The 15,708-nt window shown below is 44.6% G+C and overlaps 1 protein-coding gene across 11 annotated transcripts in view; it reads left to right on the forward strand.

Moving 5' to 3' along the window:
- The window catches only part of hectd4 (HECT domain E3 ubiquitin protein ligase 4), a 102,106-nt gene that overhangs the window by 36,247 nt on the left and 50,151 nt on the right, over positions 1-15,708 (forward strand). For 7 of the 11 annotated variants that reach the window (XM_084054975.1, XM_084054982.1, XM_084054983.1 and 4 more), the window contains exons 27-46: positions 895-999; positions 1,103-1,191; positions 1,330-1,502; positions 2,059-2,194; positions 2,796-2,940; positions 3,300-3,466; positions 3,605-3,751; positions 4,175-4,359; positions 4,942-5,095; positions 5,619-5,899; positions 7,071-7,260; positions 9,061-9,142; positions 9,775-9,977; positions 11,474-11,609; positions 12,216-12,398; positions 12,596-12,760; positions 12,900-13,069; positions 13,333-13,448; positions 15,020-15,138; positions 15,300-15,461. In XM_084054975.1, the coding sequence (XP_083911101.1) occupies positions 895-999; positions 1,103-1,191; positions 1,330-1,502; positions 2,059-2,194; positions 2,796-2,940; positions 3,300-3,466; positions 3,605-3,751; positions 4,175-4,359; positions 4,942-5,095; positions 5,619-5,899; positions 7,071-7,260; positions 9,061-9,142; positions 9,775-9,977; positions 11,474-11,609; positions 12,216-12,398; positions 12,596-12,760; positions 12,900-13,069; positions 13,333-13,448; positions 15,020-15,138; positions 15,300-15,461 (3,108 nt within the window). The remainder of the gene's footprint in view (positions 1-894; positions 1,000-1,102; positions 1,192-1,329; positions 1,503-2,058; positions 2,195-2,795; positions 2,941-3,299; positions 3,467-3,604; positions 3,752-4,174; positions 4,360-4,941; positions 5,096-5,618; positions 5,900-7,070; positions 7,261-9,060; positions 9,143-9,774; positions 9,978-11,473; positions 11,610-12,215; positions 12,399-12,595; positions 12,761-12,899; positions 13,070-13,332; positions 13,449-15,019; positions 15,139-15,299; positions 15,462-15,708) is intronic. The other 4 variants (XM_084054980.1, XM_084054981.1, XM_084054984.1 and 1 more) reach the window with 1 other exon arrangement.

The raw sequence follows: 15,708 nt of genomic DNA on the forward strand, positions 1-15,708 counted from the left end.
ACATAACTGGTGCGCAGGTGCGCATGCGCACCCAAAATAAAAAATGAGCACCACATCAGATGACGTGAGGCGCTTTTGCGTACCAACAGCTGGGACAGGAAGTTCCAAGCTTTTATTTTTTAGCTAAACTAAAAAATAAAAGCCTGGAGATCGAGGCTAGGAATTTACTTCCTGAAGCCACACTCACAAAATCACGCTAAACCACCCGTCGGCCCCATGTACAGCCAGTAGGCGCAGGGGGAGAGATGCATGCTGCAAGTGATTGTGTGTGTCTCGCATCGCCTCGCATTGCCCCGCTGCGTGCATGCAGCCTTTTTTTTCTTTTTTTCTCGCAGCTGCACCCCCCCCCGCCCAAAACTGTCCGGTGGGCACCGTGCTGACCCCCCCTGGGACGGGACCATTTATTTGTTGCGCACCAAGTCACATCTCCAGGAGCTCTTCTGAGTACTAGACCTAAAAAGTTATGTGCACCCCTGCATATGAGGTATCCACCCGACAGAGAGGAAATGCTCAGTGAAACTGCTGGATTTCAACCAAAAATGTTCAACCCAAAATTCAGATTTTTGGTCTTCCCATTTATTTGCAGAGTGGATAGTACATCGACCACATCATTGCAATGTCCCCAGTTTGATTCTGGAAGGAGACTTTTGCATGTTGGTCCCTCTCTACCTTCAGTTTCCTATATACAAGTAACATAGTTTATTATTAGTGTATTATTAGTATTTGGTTACTTATTCCCCACAAAATAAATGGGTAAGCAAATTGTCAGTAGAATATGATAGGTGTGTGAAAAAACTAAGTGGGGGCTATATAGAAAAGAAAGTGGTAGTTGCATTGAAGGTGGGTTAGAACATTCCATCCTTGGTTCCAATTGTGTCCTGTGTTGACTTTCAGAGCGTAGCAGAACTGGAACAGAAGTGGCAGAATGAGGTAGAGGAGGCCCAGCAGGGAAAGCTGGAGAACAATGCTCCGTTCTTCCATGACTACCATTTCTTTGAGGTATGCCCGCTGTCACCGCGCATGCCACCGCGACTCGTTCTCCTGAGATTATGTGCAGCGTGGCGGCGCTGATGCTTCATGATTTATTGTTTTCATTTACCAGAACAAAATTAAGGAGCTGGAACTGCTGTGCTCGCTGAAGGAGGTCCCTCTCGACTTCAGCGATTTGGAGAATGTTGTCCTTGCACTGAGGTAAATCGATTCAAATTAATACAGCTGCTTAACCGGGGGACGGGGGTGAGGGGTGCGTTTGGCCTGAGCTAAGCGTCCCAATTACCAGGAAGAACGACTCACTTCAGTCTCCGCTTTTTTATCCGATGCACCCAACAGGGAGAAGTTTTTCCAGGAGGTAAACTCCATGCACATGAAGAGTAGCACCCCACTGGCTAAAACCAAAGCTCTGGTGAAGAGCCTGATGAATCGCACTGAACTGCTTTTGCACGTAACCATCGGCCCTCACAGCAGGAGTCTGAACAGCACACCCGCTGGCACACCAGGACCAGGTATATTTTAGTCTTTAGGAGGTTAAATGGTTTGTTGGTAACTGAAACCTTATTGTGGCATTTTTTAGATTAATTGTTTTTGTCTCATGCAGTAATTTACCATTGACCATGAAAATGAAACTGAAGCTAAACTGCAATCTTGCATCTTTGCATCTTGCAAGGTGTCTGAAGTGTCTTACTGAAGAATGAGATATTGATTATTTGAAGAACGAGTACCAGATTTGATGCAGAGTCTGTCAGAGTCAAGTGTAATGGTTTGTTGCGCACTTAAAATAGCTAATGTACAAGTTCACAACGCGTCGCGAGGTTGCTGACTGGCTGTTTAAGGCACACACCACTAGCGCGCAATGAAGCATATGGGTACGGTCACACATGCGTGAGTGAAGGGGAGTGGCCAACGCATGTCGTGTCAAATGTGATGGCACGTGATGCGACAATGCTTCGCAGCATTGAATGTGCATGTAAGTCACCATACATACCCTGTGAGTGACCGTACCCTAAATCAGGCTTAAATGTTTATCTAATCCCTCTATGTCCTCCTCATCCACTGTCCCAGCCTCAAAGTCGGTGTCGGACGCCAAGACGACGAACCCCATGGTAAAACAGCCAGTCTTCCTACGCAGCATGTCTGCTCCCTCTGACCTGGAGATGATCGCCAACCAGGACCTAGAGTTTACGCACGCCACTCAAAGGTATCTGTCTTTGTCTATTTCTTTATTTTTGTAACATCTCTGCCAAAAAGAATCTTCACTTTATAAAACGTGATAGCTCTGTTGGCTTTTTTTGCCATTTAATGCACTGACCACACAATCTCAATGTCCTGGGTTTGTATCCTCCTTAAAGGGATAGTTCACCCCAAAGTGACTTTTTTTTCTATCGATTACTCACCCCATGGAGACTTGTCATGGATATTTTTTTGTTTTTGTCGCATTCATAAGCCAATAATTTGATGACGAGCAGGGGTTCCGGTAGTAGACACAAAGAGTCTCCTTTGTGTCTCCTACAGGACGTTTTTGGGTGAACCATCCCTTTAAAGACCTGTGTTGCATTTCTTGTTGCAACAATCCTACCTGAAAAATAACATTGGTTAAAGAAACCCAGCAGACGGCTGCTCAGAAGAGCACACGGGGGGGAGCTGTTAGGGGTTAAGTGTTTTGCTCAGGGACACTTCGATACGTATACTGGGCAAGCCAAGGGTCGAACCAGCAACCTTTCGATTTCCAGACGGCCTCTCTACCCACTCATCTACTGTTGGAACCACCCCCTTAATATGTGCATGTTCAACATCTCCAGGAGGCGACACCACCCGACCAGTCACCGCAGCAGTTCTTTCACCCTGCTGCAGTCACTGGCCATCGAGGACAGCCGTGACAAGCCCACGTACAGCGTGCTGCTGGGACAGCTCTTTGCCTTCATCGGGACGACGCCTGATCAGTCTGTAAGTATACTGCCGTCCGCTCGGTAGCTATTTGTCCGTTTTAAGCTGGGGGTCTATAATATTTTGTGTCACAACATTTGCGTCTGGGTAGCTCAGTCAGTAGAGCTCTCGCCTTTGGACCACAAGGTCATGGGTTCTATCCCGAGCACCGCCAATTCAGCGTATGAGTGGCACGGCTTGGGTGCAGCAAATCATGCGGGAAGGGCTGGCAGTTGATGGTACTGTAGGTGTGGCGCTCCACCTCTGCATTCCATTTCCAAGGGGTCTGATACCGACAATAAGCTTTTTCGACCCACGTACTTACTTGCAACATAATTTAAGCGTACTTAAATGTAACAATTTGACCACTGCTTCCTCAGGTGTCCAGTAGCAGTTTCCTGTCGGCGGCTCAGACGCGGTGGAGGCGTGGCAGCACGCGGAAACAGGCGCTGGTTCACATGAGAGAGCTGCTCACCGCCGCCGTCAGAGTGGGCGGAGTCACACACCTGGTGGGGCCGGTCACAATGGTGCTGCAAGGCGGGCCCAGGTGCGAGCAACACGCAATACTTAGATGTCAAATATATATGTTATACTAATGCTAATTATTTTGGGACAAACGTTGTGAAAACTTTGGAGTATTTCTTTTTAATGATTTCATCTTTTTTATTATGATGCGTTTCATCAGGATTGAAGAGCTGACCTGTGGTGGCATGGTGGAGCAGGTGCAGGAGGCCTTTGGGGAGACCATGACCTCTGTGGTCTCTCTCTGCGCTCGTTATCCCATCGCCTGTGCCAACAGTATCGGAATGCTTTGCACAATCCCCTACACCAGGCAAGAGAATTGATTTGATTCATGTTTTTCTTATTTCTTATTTATCTAACCCTACACCAGGCAAGAGAGGATTCATTTAGTAATTCTCACGCTTTCAAGATTTTTCAAAAATGTTCTTCATATGTGTTGGCTCTGCACTGCAACTATCGATTATTTTCTTTTTTTATTATTTGAATGATCGAGAAGCATGTTGGTTTATTATTGTATAAGTCTCATTAACCTTGTGTCGTGCAAAAATAGCTAAACTAACCAATCTACAAGCTCACAGTGCATCATATAGCAACCTGTTGAGCGTGTTGTAGATCTGAACATTTCGCTACTTTTGAATTTCTGATATTCTTCCACCAAAATGGTTTATTTTATTAAAATCAATATATTTTTTTAATCAATTAAATGATTTCCACCCCTACTGTGCTCTCCTAGGAGTGAGGAGCAGTGTCTGGTACGGAGTGGTCTGGTTCAGCTCATGGACCGTCTGTGTAGCCTCAGCGGCCAGAGGGAATGCAGCTCCAACGAGAAACAAACCAAGAAGCAGAAGGTGGCCACCATGGCCTGGGCTGCCTTCCAGGTGCTGGCCAATCGCTGCATCGAATGGGAGAAAGTGGAAGGTATGTCAGCTTCATTCTGGCTGCTTGTTGTAAAGACACTGTGGCTTTAAAAAAAATCCCACAAATAACCCAGTTTTAATAAACACTTTTGGTGCAACTTAGACACATCCTCAGTGATGTATCCTGGGTTCACTGGGTGTTTCGGGTCTCGCAACATCATACACCCTCGCCCAGGCGACCCAGCCGGGGCTGATCAGGCTTGTGTCTAAGTAGCTTGTGTGGTCCACAGATCTCCCCGCTTGATCCACAGCCACCTTGACGCCTTTTCTGACGCGTCTGTGATGTTTTTTTCCAGTATTTATTCAAAAAAATATATTCTAGTGTTCCTCTCTCAAAGACACATTTTGTACATCCTGCCAACAACGTGGGATGAAGACAGAATCATATTTAGAAGATGCAAGTTGCAGATGCTGAGTCATGGAAGGAACTGCAGACCTAGGATTTATATGTAGCACAAGAACTTAACCACTTTCAACCTGGCGTCCCTATTTTGGACATGCCTTAAAAGAAAACCAACAAAACAAAAATGGCAGAGGTAAAAGCTCACAACAATCTCTGATATCTCCCTGTTGCTTCTCAAAGGTGGCTCGACCGACGCAGTGCACTCTGGTCTGGCGCGGCAGGTGTCCAGCCTGCTGACCAATCACCTGGCCCGTGCCACAGAGTGCTGTGGCAATCAGGCAGCGGGCAACGATGCCCTGCAGGACGTGCTCAGCCTGCTCAATGACCTGTCCAGGTAAACATTCTGTCAGTACTTGTACAGAAAACATGTCAATGACCTGTCCAGGTAAACAGTACAGAAAACATAATCATGAAACATTAATGGCTTGTTTCATTAACCCATTAAGGCCTGATTCTACAAATGCCTTCTAAAGAAAAAGAGTATTTTTTTTCAAAATGTTCAAGATTTGAAATAGATTTTTTGAAATAGATTTACTAGCTCGCACAAAGTGACACGCAGTGAGCTTGTAGATCCTGTATTTTTGAGAACCACTATTCAAAATCTTAAGAGTTTTCTGAAAAACTTGTGTTGCTACGTATGTATATAGCTAAAATCTAAAATGACACTTTCTCAGTTTTAATTGGTTAAAGAAAGAAAGTATTCTCAAAATGTCAGCCAACCGCGGAGGATAAGAATCAAACCTTAGAGATTTTGCAACCATATGGTCGTCACACTATCCATTCACCCACCGATGCACCCGCAGTAATTATAATAATTCATTATTAATCTACCATTTTGTTTTTGTTCCTTTTTATAGGAGCCACATAGGGAAAGCCATCCTAAGCCAGCCCGCCTGCGTGTCTAAGCTCCTGTCTCTGCTGCTGGACCAGCGGCCCTCCCCGAAGCTGGTGCTGATCATCCTGCAGCTGTGCCGGGCGGCGCTGCCCCTCATGAGCGTGGAGGACTGCGGCAACGTGGCCCTGCCGTCCTGGAGCTACTCCATCAACACCCTGGACGCCGAGCAGCAGGACGCCAACGACCCCGCCTCGCGGATCGCCGCCCTGCTGCTGGCCAAGCTGGCGGACTACGTCGTGCCAGGTACTTTAGTTTTGGCCTCTTCAGCTGGACATGTTTTGGTAATGAGATCCCCACAGTCATGGTATCATTCAGGACCCAGTTCATTGGTACATTCACCCACACAGGGAATTTGACGTGGTTTGTTGCTCTCTGTCTTTGCACTAAAAGACAAACAATCAAAAAAATGTTTTCAATAGAAATTCATTTAGACCGGGGAAGTATTTGTGTCATTTTAGATTTCTTTGGCTATTCAAAAATTGTGAAAATGTGCAAATCTTTGAATATATATTTTTTTAAAGCGAACATTTGTAAAATATTTTGTTCCAGGAACCTCCAGAAGCAAAGATTTGAGTTAAAAATTATGTTTCCAAAAAATATATGTATACTAGGGATGTCCGATTTTATCGGCCTCCCGATATTATCGGCCGATATTAGCATAAAAATTGATATCGGGAAAATATCGGTATCGGTTTTTGAAAATTTTATAAATAAGTTACAGGAGTTCTTACTGTATATGGTGTGTGTGATATGAAATTTGAGCTTACCCTAATCACAATAATCCCCGCATATATCGGTATCGGTTGATATCGGTATCGGTAATTAAGAGTTGGACAATATCGGTATATCGGTTATCGGTAAAAAAGCCAATATCGGACAACCCTAAATATACCCTTTAATGAGTGCAACTACACAGGGGGGTATTCTGTCTTTGTTCCAATTCATTTTTGTGCTGGTTAGGGTTAGGGTTAGGGCAGTCACGACTACACATTTAAATTGATGATTAATTATTGCGATTTAACGATTTGATTGTGTTTTTGGCTTTTGGAAACATTGGAACATATGAATGTATGAACGTATGAAAGCCTTTTAGGCTTCATAATCAAAAATTGCACAGGGCAGATATGACAAATCACTTTGTTGCATATATTTAATAATTGTATACATGTAAAAATTGCAGAAATAGCTGATCTACAAGCTTACAATGCGTCACGAAGTGACGCATTGTAAGCTTGTAGATCTGCTTTTTTCTGCTTTTTTCAATATTTGAAAATGTGTCTCAAATAATTGTGATTAGACGATTATGTAATAATTGTGACGGGCCTAGTGCTGAGAGGGGAGGGTTATTGTAGAGATATGGCGGCCCAGCCATGTGTGAGGGGGTCATTTTATGATGTGTAATGTTCTGTGGCAGGCTGCCAGACACTGCTGTCACCAAGTTCCTCGGAGCCCGACACCAGCCTGTCCCGTGCCAGCTCCAAAGGAGCTCTGAAATCCGATAAGGACGGCGGGGAGGAGGGGGAGGCCGTGGACGGAAAGCTGTCCATCTTTATCCACAAGAGAGAGGACCAGTCATCTCATGAGGTCCTACAACCACTACTCAGGTTTGGATTCACTTTAATCCATTAAGATCTGAGGCAGATAATACAAATGCTTTCTGGTTCTCGAACGTTTGCGTGCCAAGGACCCTCAAATTGATATATTTGGCCGCGGACCCCCATCTGAAAATGTTCTGTGCCAGGCAGGGACCACCAGAAGAGAATGACAGTAATGATGTGTTGTATGTCATTCCCTCTCTCATGTCACTTTCTCCTCACTGTCATGTCAGAATGTGCCTTATTTCTGACGTATGGTACATACCATATGTCAGAAATATCATGAACATAATCGTTAACCACATGAACCTTAGCGTACCTTTTCTGGGCATGTCATGATATACAAACATTTGGCGAGAATAGATGAACATTTAGGGTGAAAATAGGCAATTGCGGTGCGTTGTGAGCTTATAGATTGACTATTGTCAGCGATGAGATTTGTTTGTAGAGGGAGACCATGTAGCCATGTAGGGGGCCATGTAGCCAAGAAGACCCCTAGAGGACCTCTGCTCAGCGAAGTCTATAGGGTATTTAGGGTCCCCTTGAGTTAGAACGATTTGTTTTTTTTTAACTCTTTATTTATTGTCTCCGCCAGGCTGAAAGTCATGGCGAGAGAGTATGTTTTACCCCCTGTCCGTCCGTCCGTCCGTCCGTTAGCAGCTAATCTCTGGCACCGTTGGCCCGGCCGCTGCGAAACTGTGCACACACACTCCCTGGATGCCAATTCAGAACCTCTGGCCCAAATCTTTCAGATTGGCCTGTTATAGCGCCACCAGGAGGCTAATATGTGCAAAACACATTTATTGATACTACTCCTACAGATTTTGTCCAAACATCACACAAATCGGTACACAGTATCTCTATAGTCATGTGATCAACACGGATTTATCCGATTTCCCATATTCCATCCTGATTGCCTAAGATTGGCTTCCAAAGTTTGCAGGATTGGTCCGTTTTGAACAAAATGCCTCAAATCATGAACGCAGCTTGCGATTTCCGTGAAATTTCACACGCACATTTCTTTTAAGCCGAGGAAGAAATGCCACCCTTTTCACATTGGCCTGTAATAGCGCCACCAGCAGGTCTAATTTTGCAAAACATATTTTTGGAACAAAATGGCTCAAATCATGAATGCAGTGTCCGATTGCAGTGAAAAGCCCTTGAACAAATGGCACCCCTTTCACATTGGCCTATTATAGCGCCACCAGGAGGCCACAATAACGTACCTGACCTGGCGGAGACCTGTGCTCCGAGGAGCACTTTTTCTAGTTTATTTTTTATTTTTTTAAGGCATACAGACATAATACAAGAAATAAAATAGACAAGAAATAAAAAAAACTGAAGCAAAAAACACACAGACAATCAAGCATGAATGTCCCATCAAGCATGGCACATTCAGTATTAATAACAGAAACATGTTTACAGGATTTGAGATACAATAGAAAGGATGCAACCCAACTTTCACAAGGGATCTGGCTCGTTACCTAAATAGTCTAACCTTTCCCCCATCTTTTTTCGCCCAACTCGTTTTGGAGAATAGGTCATCTGCTCTAGAAGATGCAACTGTCTCACAATATGGACAAATAGGCCTATAGTAGGACAATTTCTCTGCAACCAGTTCTTTGTGATAGCTTTTTTGAGTTGACGATTTTTAAAATAATATCTTTAATACTTGTTGTGGATGGCCCATTGGTTAAGAGAAAGACAGCTTCTGATATACTGTACATATCAGTGTTCTAAATTCCCATAAGCCAACGTTGTCAGTGCTTATCTGACGTCGCTGCTCTTGTCTCCTCCTCTGACATGCAGCAGCTCAGAGGGACGGCCCTTCCGCCTGGGCACAGGAGCCAACATGGAGAAGGTCGTGAAGATGGACAGAGACATGACCAAGGTGAGAGGATTCGCTATGACCCAAGAACATAAAGACATGAAACACCCTAATCGCGCCAGGCACTGGCCAGACCAATATATTGGCCATTATTTGACATCGATATCAGTCATTTTTATTGTCATTGTATGCAAGCATTCAACAAAATGATATCGCCACTCTGTTTGGTGTAATTTCACTGTAGCCGATGTGTTTAGATTTTTTTTTACCACTTTCAACCTGATGTCCCTATTTTGGGTATTCTGTTTCTAATTTAAGAATTCTGATTTTAAGTCTTAAAATGGAAAATAAATAAATAAATAGCAGATCTAAAAAGGAAAATAAATAGAAGATCTACAAAATCACAACGTGACACAGCTTGTAGATCGGCTAGTTTTGAAAATCTTTGAATAAACCTTAAATAAAATAAGTGGTTGTTTATTTTTTATCTATGAAAAGGTTATTTGTGTTTCTTTCTTTGATTGGATTAACTTTAATCCAATCAAAGGTTTTGAAGTTGATCAGAAACCTTTGAACTTTAAAAAAATATATATTTTACAAAATAGTCAAAACAGTAAACGGCAGTCTAGGACTCGGAGCCAAAACTCTGGCATCTACACCCTTAACCCCCTGCTGTTCTCTCTCAACCTGCCCAGAGTGGGAGCTGTGAGGTGATCACAGAGGAGGCGTCTGCTGCCCTGCGGAAGGCAAACAAGTGGGCCCAGTCTGGGCTCATAGTGAGCGTGGGCCCGCCTGTGGAGGCTTTGGCCCAGGAGGCTGCCGGAGGCATCACCACAGGCGACAAGAAGAAGACCGCTCAGACCGCTGTCTGCAGGGACAGGAATGCAGATCTGGCCAGGTAACCACTGCAGTATGAAGGGATTTTCATACAAACATGTCTAAACCCATTAAGACCTGAGGTCGATTCTACAACAGCCTTCGAAATCAGTGGTTCTCACAACTTTTTAGTAATTCAGAATTATTCAACATTTTTCAAACACTTTCAAGATTTTTCAAAAATGATCAAAAATAGTAGATGTAAAAGCTCGCAGTGCGGCACGAAGTGAGCTTGTATATCTGTTATTTTTTAATGGCCAACGCTAAAATCTAAAATGACACAATGCTTTCCTGTTTTTTTAAAGATATTTTTGGGGCTTTTTCTGCCTTTATACAGTATATAGATAGTATAGTAGATTGACAGGAAATGGGGAGAGAGAGATGGGGGGTGACACGCAGCAAAGGTCGTCGGGATCGGGATTCGAACCCGCGACACGCTATGCCTGGACCGCAAGGCCTGCGATCCGGCCGCTTTCCCGGTTTTAATGGGTTAAAGTGATGTTGAACTCTAGTAGAACCTTGGGTTGTATACTGTACGTGTAGCTACCTGGCCATGATGTAACTTCAAATATTGTCAGTAATCTTGATAAATAAATATTGTCAAACGGGTGTCAATCACCTTTATCAATAGGTCCTGTGGTCCATGAGTGAGGAACGGGAAGTAGCATTGTTTCTCTCTTCATTCACTCTGATTGTACATATTTTACATAAATGAATGCAAAGAAAGAAGATTCTGCCAATATACTGTATATAAAAAAAAACAGTCCTGGTATTTTTTTACTGGTAAACGTACGTTGTCATCGTCACTCGTGTTACACCGACATGGGTGATCTGTCGATTTCTGTGGCGCTAGAGATCTTCTTTCAAATTTCGAAGCGTAATTTAATATGTATAGAGCCATATCACTTTCCCACAACTAGGTAACATGACTCATTTTTTAAATATACTGCCATAATCTGCTTTCTTTGTTTTAGTTTTTTTCCACAAAAATAAATGTGATTTTGAGACCCTTTTTGTCATGCAACAAGAGTGAATGGAGAGAGACAACAAGACGGTTAATCCCATGATAAGAGTTATTTAGCCATCAATAGTAAGTTACTATGTGTTCATTTTGTGAAAGAAGCCGCACACACCTCAATGTGGTGTTCACTACAAGAGGGGTTGTGAGGTGTTGCGAGGCGTTGTGAGCTTGTAGATCAGCTATTTTCACAATATTTATCTGTGGAACCAAGTTAAACTAAATGTAATACCTCAACTCCTACAATTCCAAGTGCTTGTCAGGGTGGGGGGGAGGGGGTCCCCAATTCAAATAAGATTATTTTGGGGAGTCATGGCCTAAAAGGGTTTAGAAACACTGATTTAGCAGATACATGGACATGACAGCTGAATTATTTAGACTGAAATCTTCCCTGGCTGTGCTTGTGACCATTTCTGACTCTCTCTCTCTCTCTCTCTCTCTCTCTCTCTCTCTCTCTCTCTCTCTCTCTCTCTCTCTCTCTCTATGTGCTGCTTCTGCAGGACAGACCCTGTCAGGCCATTTATCAGCGGCCATGTGGCCAACAGCATGGCTGCTGAGGTGATTGCCTTGCTGCATAGCCTGCTCACTGCCCCCGAGTCCAACACTGCTCAGATCTGGACCAGCACTGCAGAAAAGGTAAAGCAGCACCATCAGTCTTCTGCCAACCTGAGCCATGTTTCTACCTGGTAACAGGACGTGTATGAACAAGAGTTGGTCAGACCTTTGTGGGGAATGTCAATGAAGCTGTCTTTTTGTTGGCTGGGTAAAGACTGGGCATCCAACTAGCATAGACCAGCGGTTCCCAAACATATTAGCTCGAGACCCAAAAGAGAAATATTTATTTGGTCTTCCCGGAGGGCCGGGACCCAAACCAGTGATAATAGATCTAAAAGCTCTTTGCGGAGCGACGCGTTGTGAGCTTGTAGATTGGCTATTTTCACTACTTCTTACAAGTTAAATTGGGGGGAGGGGGGATGTCTGTCCAGGGGCATATCTGCCATGGGTATCTGCTATTTTTGAGAACCACTGTTCTAAATCCTGTTGCTATTTATATGCATAGCTAAAATCTAAAGTGACACAGGTCACATGCTTTCCCGGTTTGTTGAATGGGTTAAAACAAGTGTCTCCGGTGACACTTGCCAAAACGGTTGTGTGACTATTCATATTGAATTGTATTTGTCACTGTATGGTGGCTCTTTCTTTCAATGCTAACCCCTCTTCATCACCATGGGGTCGTTCTAGGTCCTCTCCCGAGCGCTGATGTTTATACCTCAGCTGGGGAAGTACGCCGAGAGCATCCTGGAGAACGGGAGCAGCAGTGGCAGAAAGCTGGCTAAGCTGCAGGCCATTGGCAGGCAGGCCGTGGCTGCACTCTGTGCCCTCGGAGGCTTCAAAGAAACCATCAAGATCGGATCGGAGGTCCAGGTGGGTGAGAGAGAGTGAGACAAATTGGTACATGCCCTCGTAGCTAGATGTCGGCCCAAACGTGCTGTAATTCACACACCCACCTCCTCTCTGAAATCAAAGCATTATGTAAAACCGTCTTCCTCTGAAACCAAGGGAATCTAAAGACTAAAGACTTCCTTTTCTAAAAGATTTCCTTTTGATCTCCTCCCCTGCAGGTGGTTGGTAAAGGAGTGCTGGGCAGCGTCGGGGTAGTCATGTCCATCAACGAGCAGGAGGGCATCGCCACCGTCAAGTTCCCCTCCTGCGAATACAGGCGAGCCTGCAAAGCCTCAGACATCCTGACGGTGCCCATATCCCGTCTCTGCACACCGAGATCTGAGGTACTGGCCCCCCGCCGACATCAAACGCGACTGTAACGCTGCCGGCAATCCCCCCCCTCTTTTGATCTGAAATCATAGAGCGGTTATCTTTTTTCTTTCCCCTCTTATCTATCCCTGTACCCCCCCCCCCCCCCAACAGGCCCTCCCCCTCTACAAGCTGTCCATCACAGAGAAGGTGGTGCAGGCGGTGCAGTCCATGCTCCTGCCACAGGAGGGCAGTCTCTCCATCCACACCTCCCTGCCTGCCACTGGAGACGGCTCCAGCCCTGTCATGGCTGCAGTGCGTCTGCTGGCTGAGATCAGAACCAGGTACGGTCATTTAAAAGAAAAAAACGAATAAAACTATTCAACCAAATATCTGTGTGTGAATACGGTAGATGTGCATTTTGGTAATTCAGCAGCAGTCACCAAAACACACAGAAATCCAGATTAGAAATTAAAAAAGGGACTTAGCTATAGATTCAACTGACTTGGATCTAGATTCCTGGATTGAATCGAGATCACTCGATTAGATTCCGCTGAATTTGAATGTAAAATATGATACGTAATAAGTGTGGTGTGGTGTTTGTCAGGGCGTGCCTTGTGATGGCTCAGCTCCTGGAGGACAGCTCCTTCTGTGAAGAGTTCATCCAGCAGTGTCCTGCAGCCGTGGAGGTGCTCAACCTGGTGGCCCAGGAGTGCAGCCCAGGTGAGCTATATGAGATACTGAAAATATACATACTAGATAGCCCTGGAGAGCTATGACATACTGACAATATAGATACTAGAGAGAAAGGAGTGCAGCCCAGGTGAGCTATCATGACATACTGACAATATACATATACTGTAGATACTAGCTATGACATACTGATAATATTCGTATATAGATACTAGAGAGAAAGAGAGAGAGAGAGAGTAGTTTGACTCTGCACACAGTTGCAGCCTAGTCATTGTGGAACCTAATGCAACTTTCTGATGATCAGATTGTTAAAACGGCTACTGCTGGAATGAGCCCGTTATGACCTAGGCCGGGGACTCCCCTCTTCTCAGCTCACAAGAACCACTAGCAACAAAGAATGGTCCACTTTTTTAAGGTTTTTGATCAAATCCTGTATCTTCAATGAGGGCTAACAGCCAAAACAATAACCAAAAGAAAACTAAACATGAGCAAACCTTATCAAATCAGAAGAAACCAAAAGACAAGTTGCTAACCTGGCACCGAATCAAAACACAGGAGAAAACAAGGTCAACATAAAGGCTACCCAGTACCCTACCAACGCAGGCTGTTAAAAATCAATGAACACGTCTTTCAAACATTACACAAAGTGAGTGACAGGGTAGCTGACAGTCTGGCTGAGAGTTGAGAAAGGAAAGCCCGCAGGAGCTGAGGAAAGCCGGCCTTTTAAACTCACCGCTGGAAGGAATCGGCCGAGCACACCTGCAACCCATCACACACACACACACACACACACACACACACACACACACACACACACACACACACACACACACACACACACACCTCTCAACAGAGAAAGACATCTCCACACCTAGAGAAGATTAGAAACACATACAATGAATAAAGTCGTATGACCTCAGGGTGGAACATCGTCGTATATACCTTTTCCTGCATGAATTGTGTCAGTATATCCATCCACTGATGTCTAGATCTTTCAAACCAGGATGATCCAGAATTTAGTGTCTGGCTGTGTGGAATTTGCTAAAAACAGGTGCACAAACGCTATAAATCAGATGTACCAAAGAAGATGAAATGGTGATGCATAGAACGTTCAACTTCTTTATCAGTCTGGCTCTTGACATAATGTATAGAGCTAGACTGTCATAGTATAAGTTAATGTACTACAGCAGTGGTTTTCAACCCTTTTCATATCAAGGTCCATCATTTATTCGGCATTTGAGCCACGGACCACCATTTGATGAGATTTAGACTCAGACCCAAGACGTAGAATATTTTGTTATCGTGGGATAATATTTTGTTCCATGCTGCCGTAAAATGAAACCAAATGGACCCATTTGGTTTCATTTTACGCTCTCAAGAGTTAAAGATCTATAAGGGTCTATTTGGTTACCAACTCTCCATCATTTAACTGGGGACCACCTGGAACCCCCTCAAGGACTACTGGTGGTCCCTGGACCACTGGTTGAGAACCACTGTACTACAGCATTCACTTTGCCAGATCTGATGCATCTACACTACTGTATTGTTTGTCTGGAGGTTGTGTATAGATATTACAGTCTGTGTGTTGTGTAACATAACAGCATCCTCTTGTGTAGGGGAGCGTCTCGGTATGGTGGAGGCACAGTGCGAGAGAGTGAGGATGCTTTACCGTGACTGCGCCCGCCCGCCACCCCCACCCCTGCAGACAGACCGCCGTCAGGTATGGGAGAGAAAAAACAGGGAAAAAAACATGTCCATTGATTGAGCAAATCTAATTGTAGATATACAAAATATTTTTGATGGATGGGAAGGCGTTTGTATTCTGGGGAAGCAGCCTGCCAGCGTTCCTTAATCCATCTCTCTCTCTCTGTCCTTCGTCAGCCCAAGGAGATCACTTGGTGTCCGTCCAGAGTGTTCCCTCCGGTACGCGCCTGCATGTTCTCCTCCCGCCTGACCTCCGTCACCTTCCTGGCAGACCCCAGCGCGGGCGGAGGTCTGCCCAGAGGCACCTTCATCTACGCCACCTCGCCTGTGCCAGTTCAGGTGGGTACACACACTACGGTCGTGGTACCTTGTTTACGTTTCTGTCTGTTTTTTGCTTTATTCTTATGTTGCTTTCACTATTTTTGAAATGTTTTGATGATGACAATAATGAAATACAATGAAACATTTGGAAGATTGTTGAAGATTTGTTCAAACTATGGACGCCGGGGTTAAGGTAATTACTGGAGAGAGCATTGTTTTAACCCATTTAGACCTGAGGCCGATTCTACAAAATGTTTCCTAAATC

This window comes from Gymnoscopelus microlampas (assembly GCF_963454915.1).
Source record: "Gymnoscopelus microlampas genome assembly, chromosome: 4".
Lineage (NCBI taxonomy): Eukaryota > Metazoa > Chordata > Actinopteri > Myctophiformes > Myctophidae > Gymnoscopelus > Gymnoscopelus microlampas.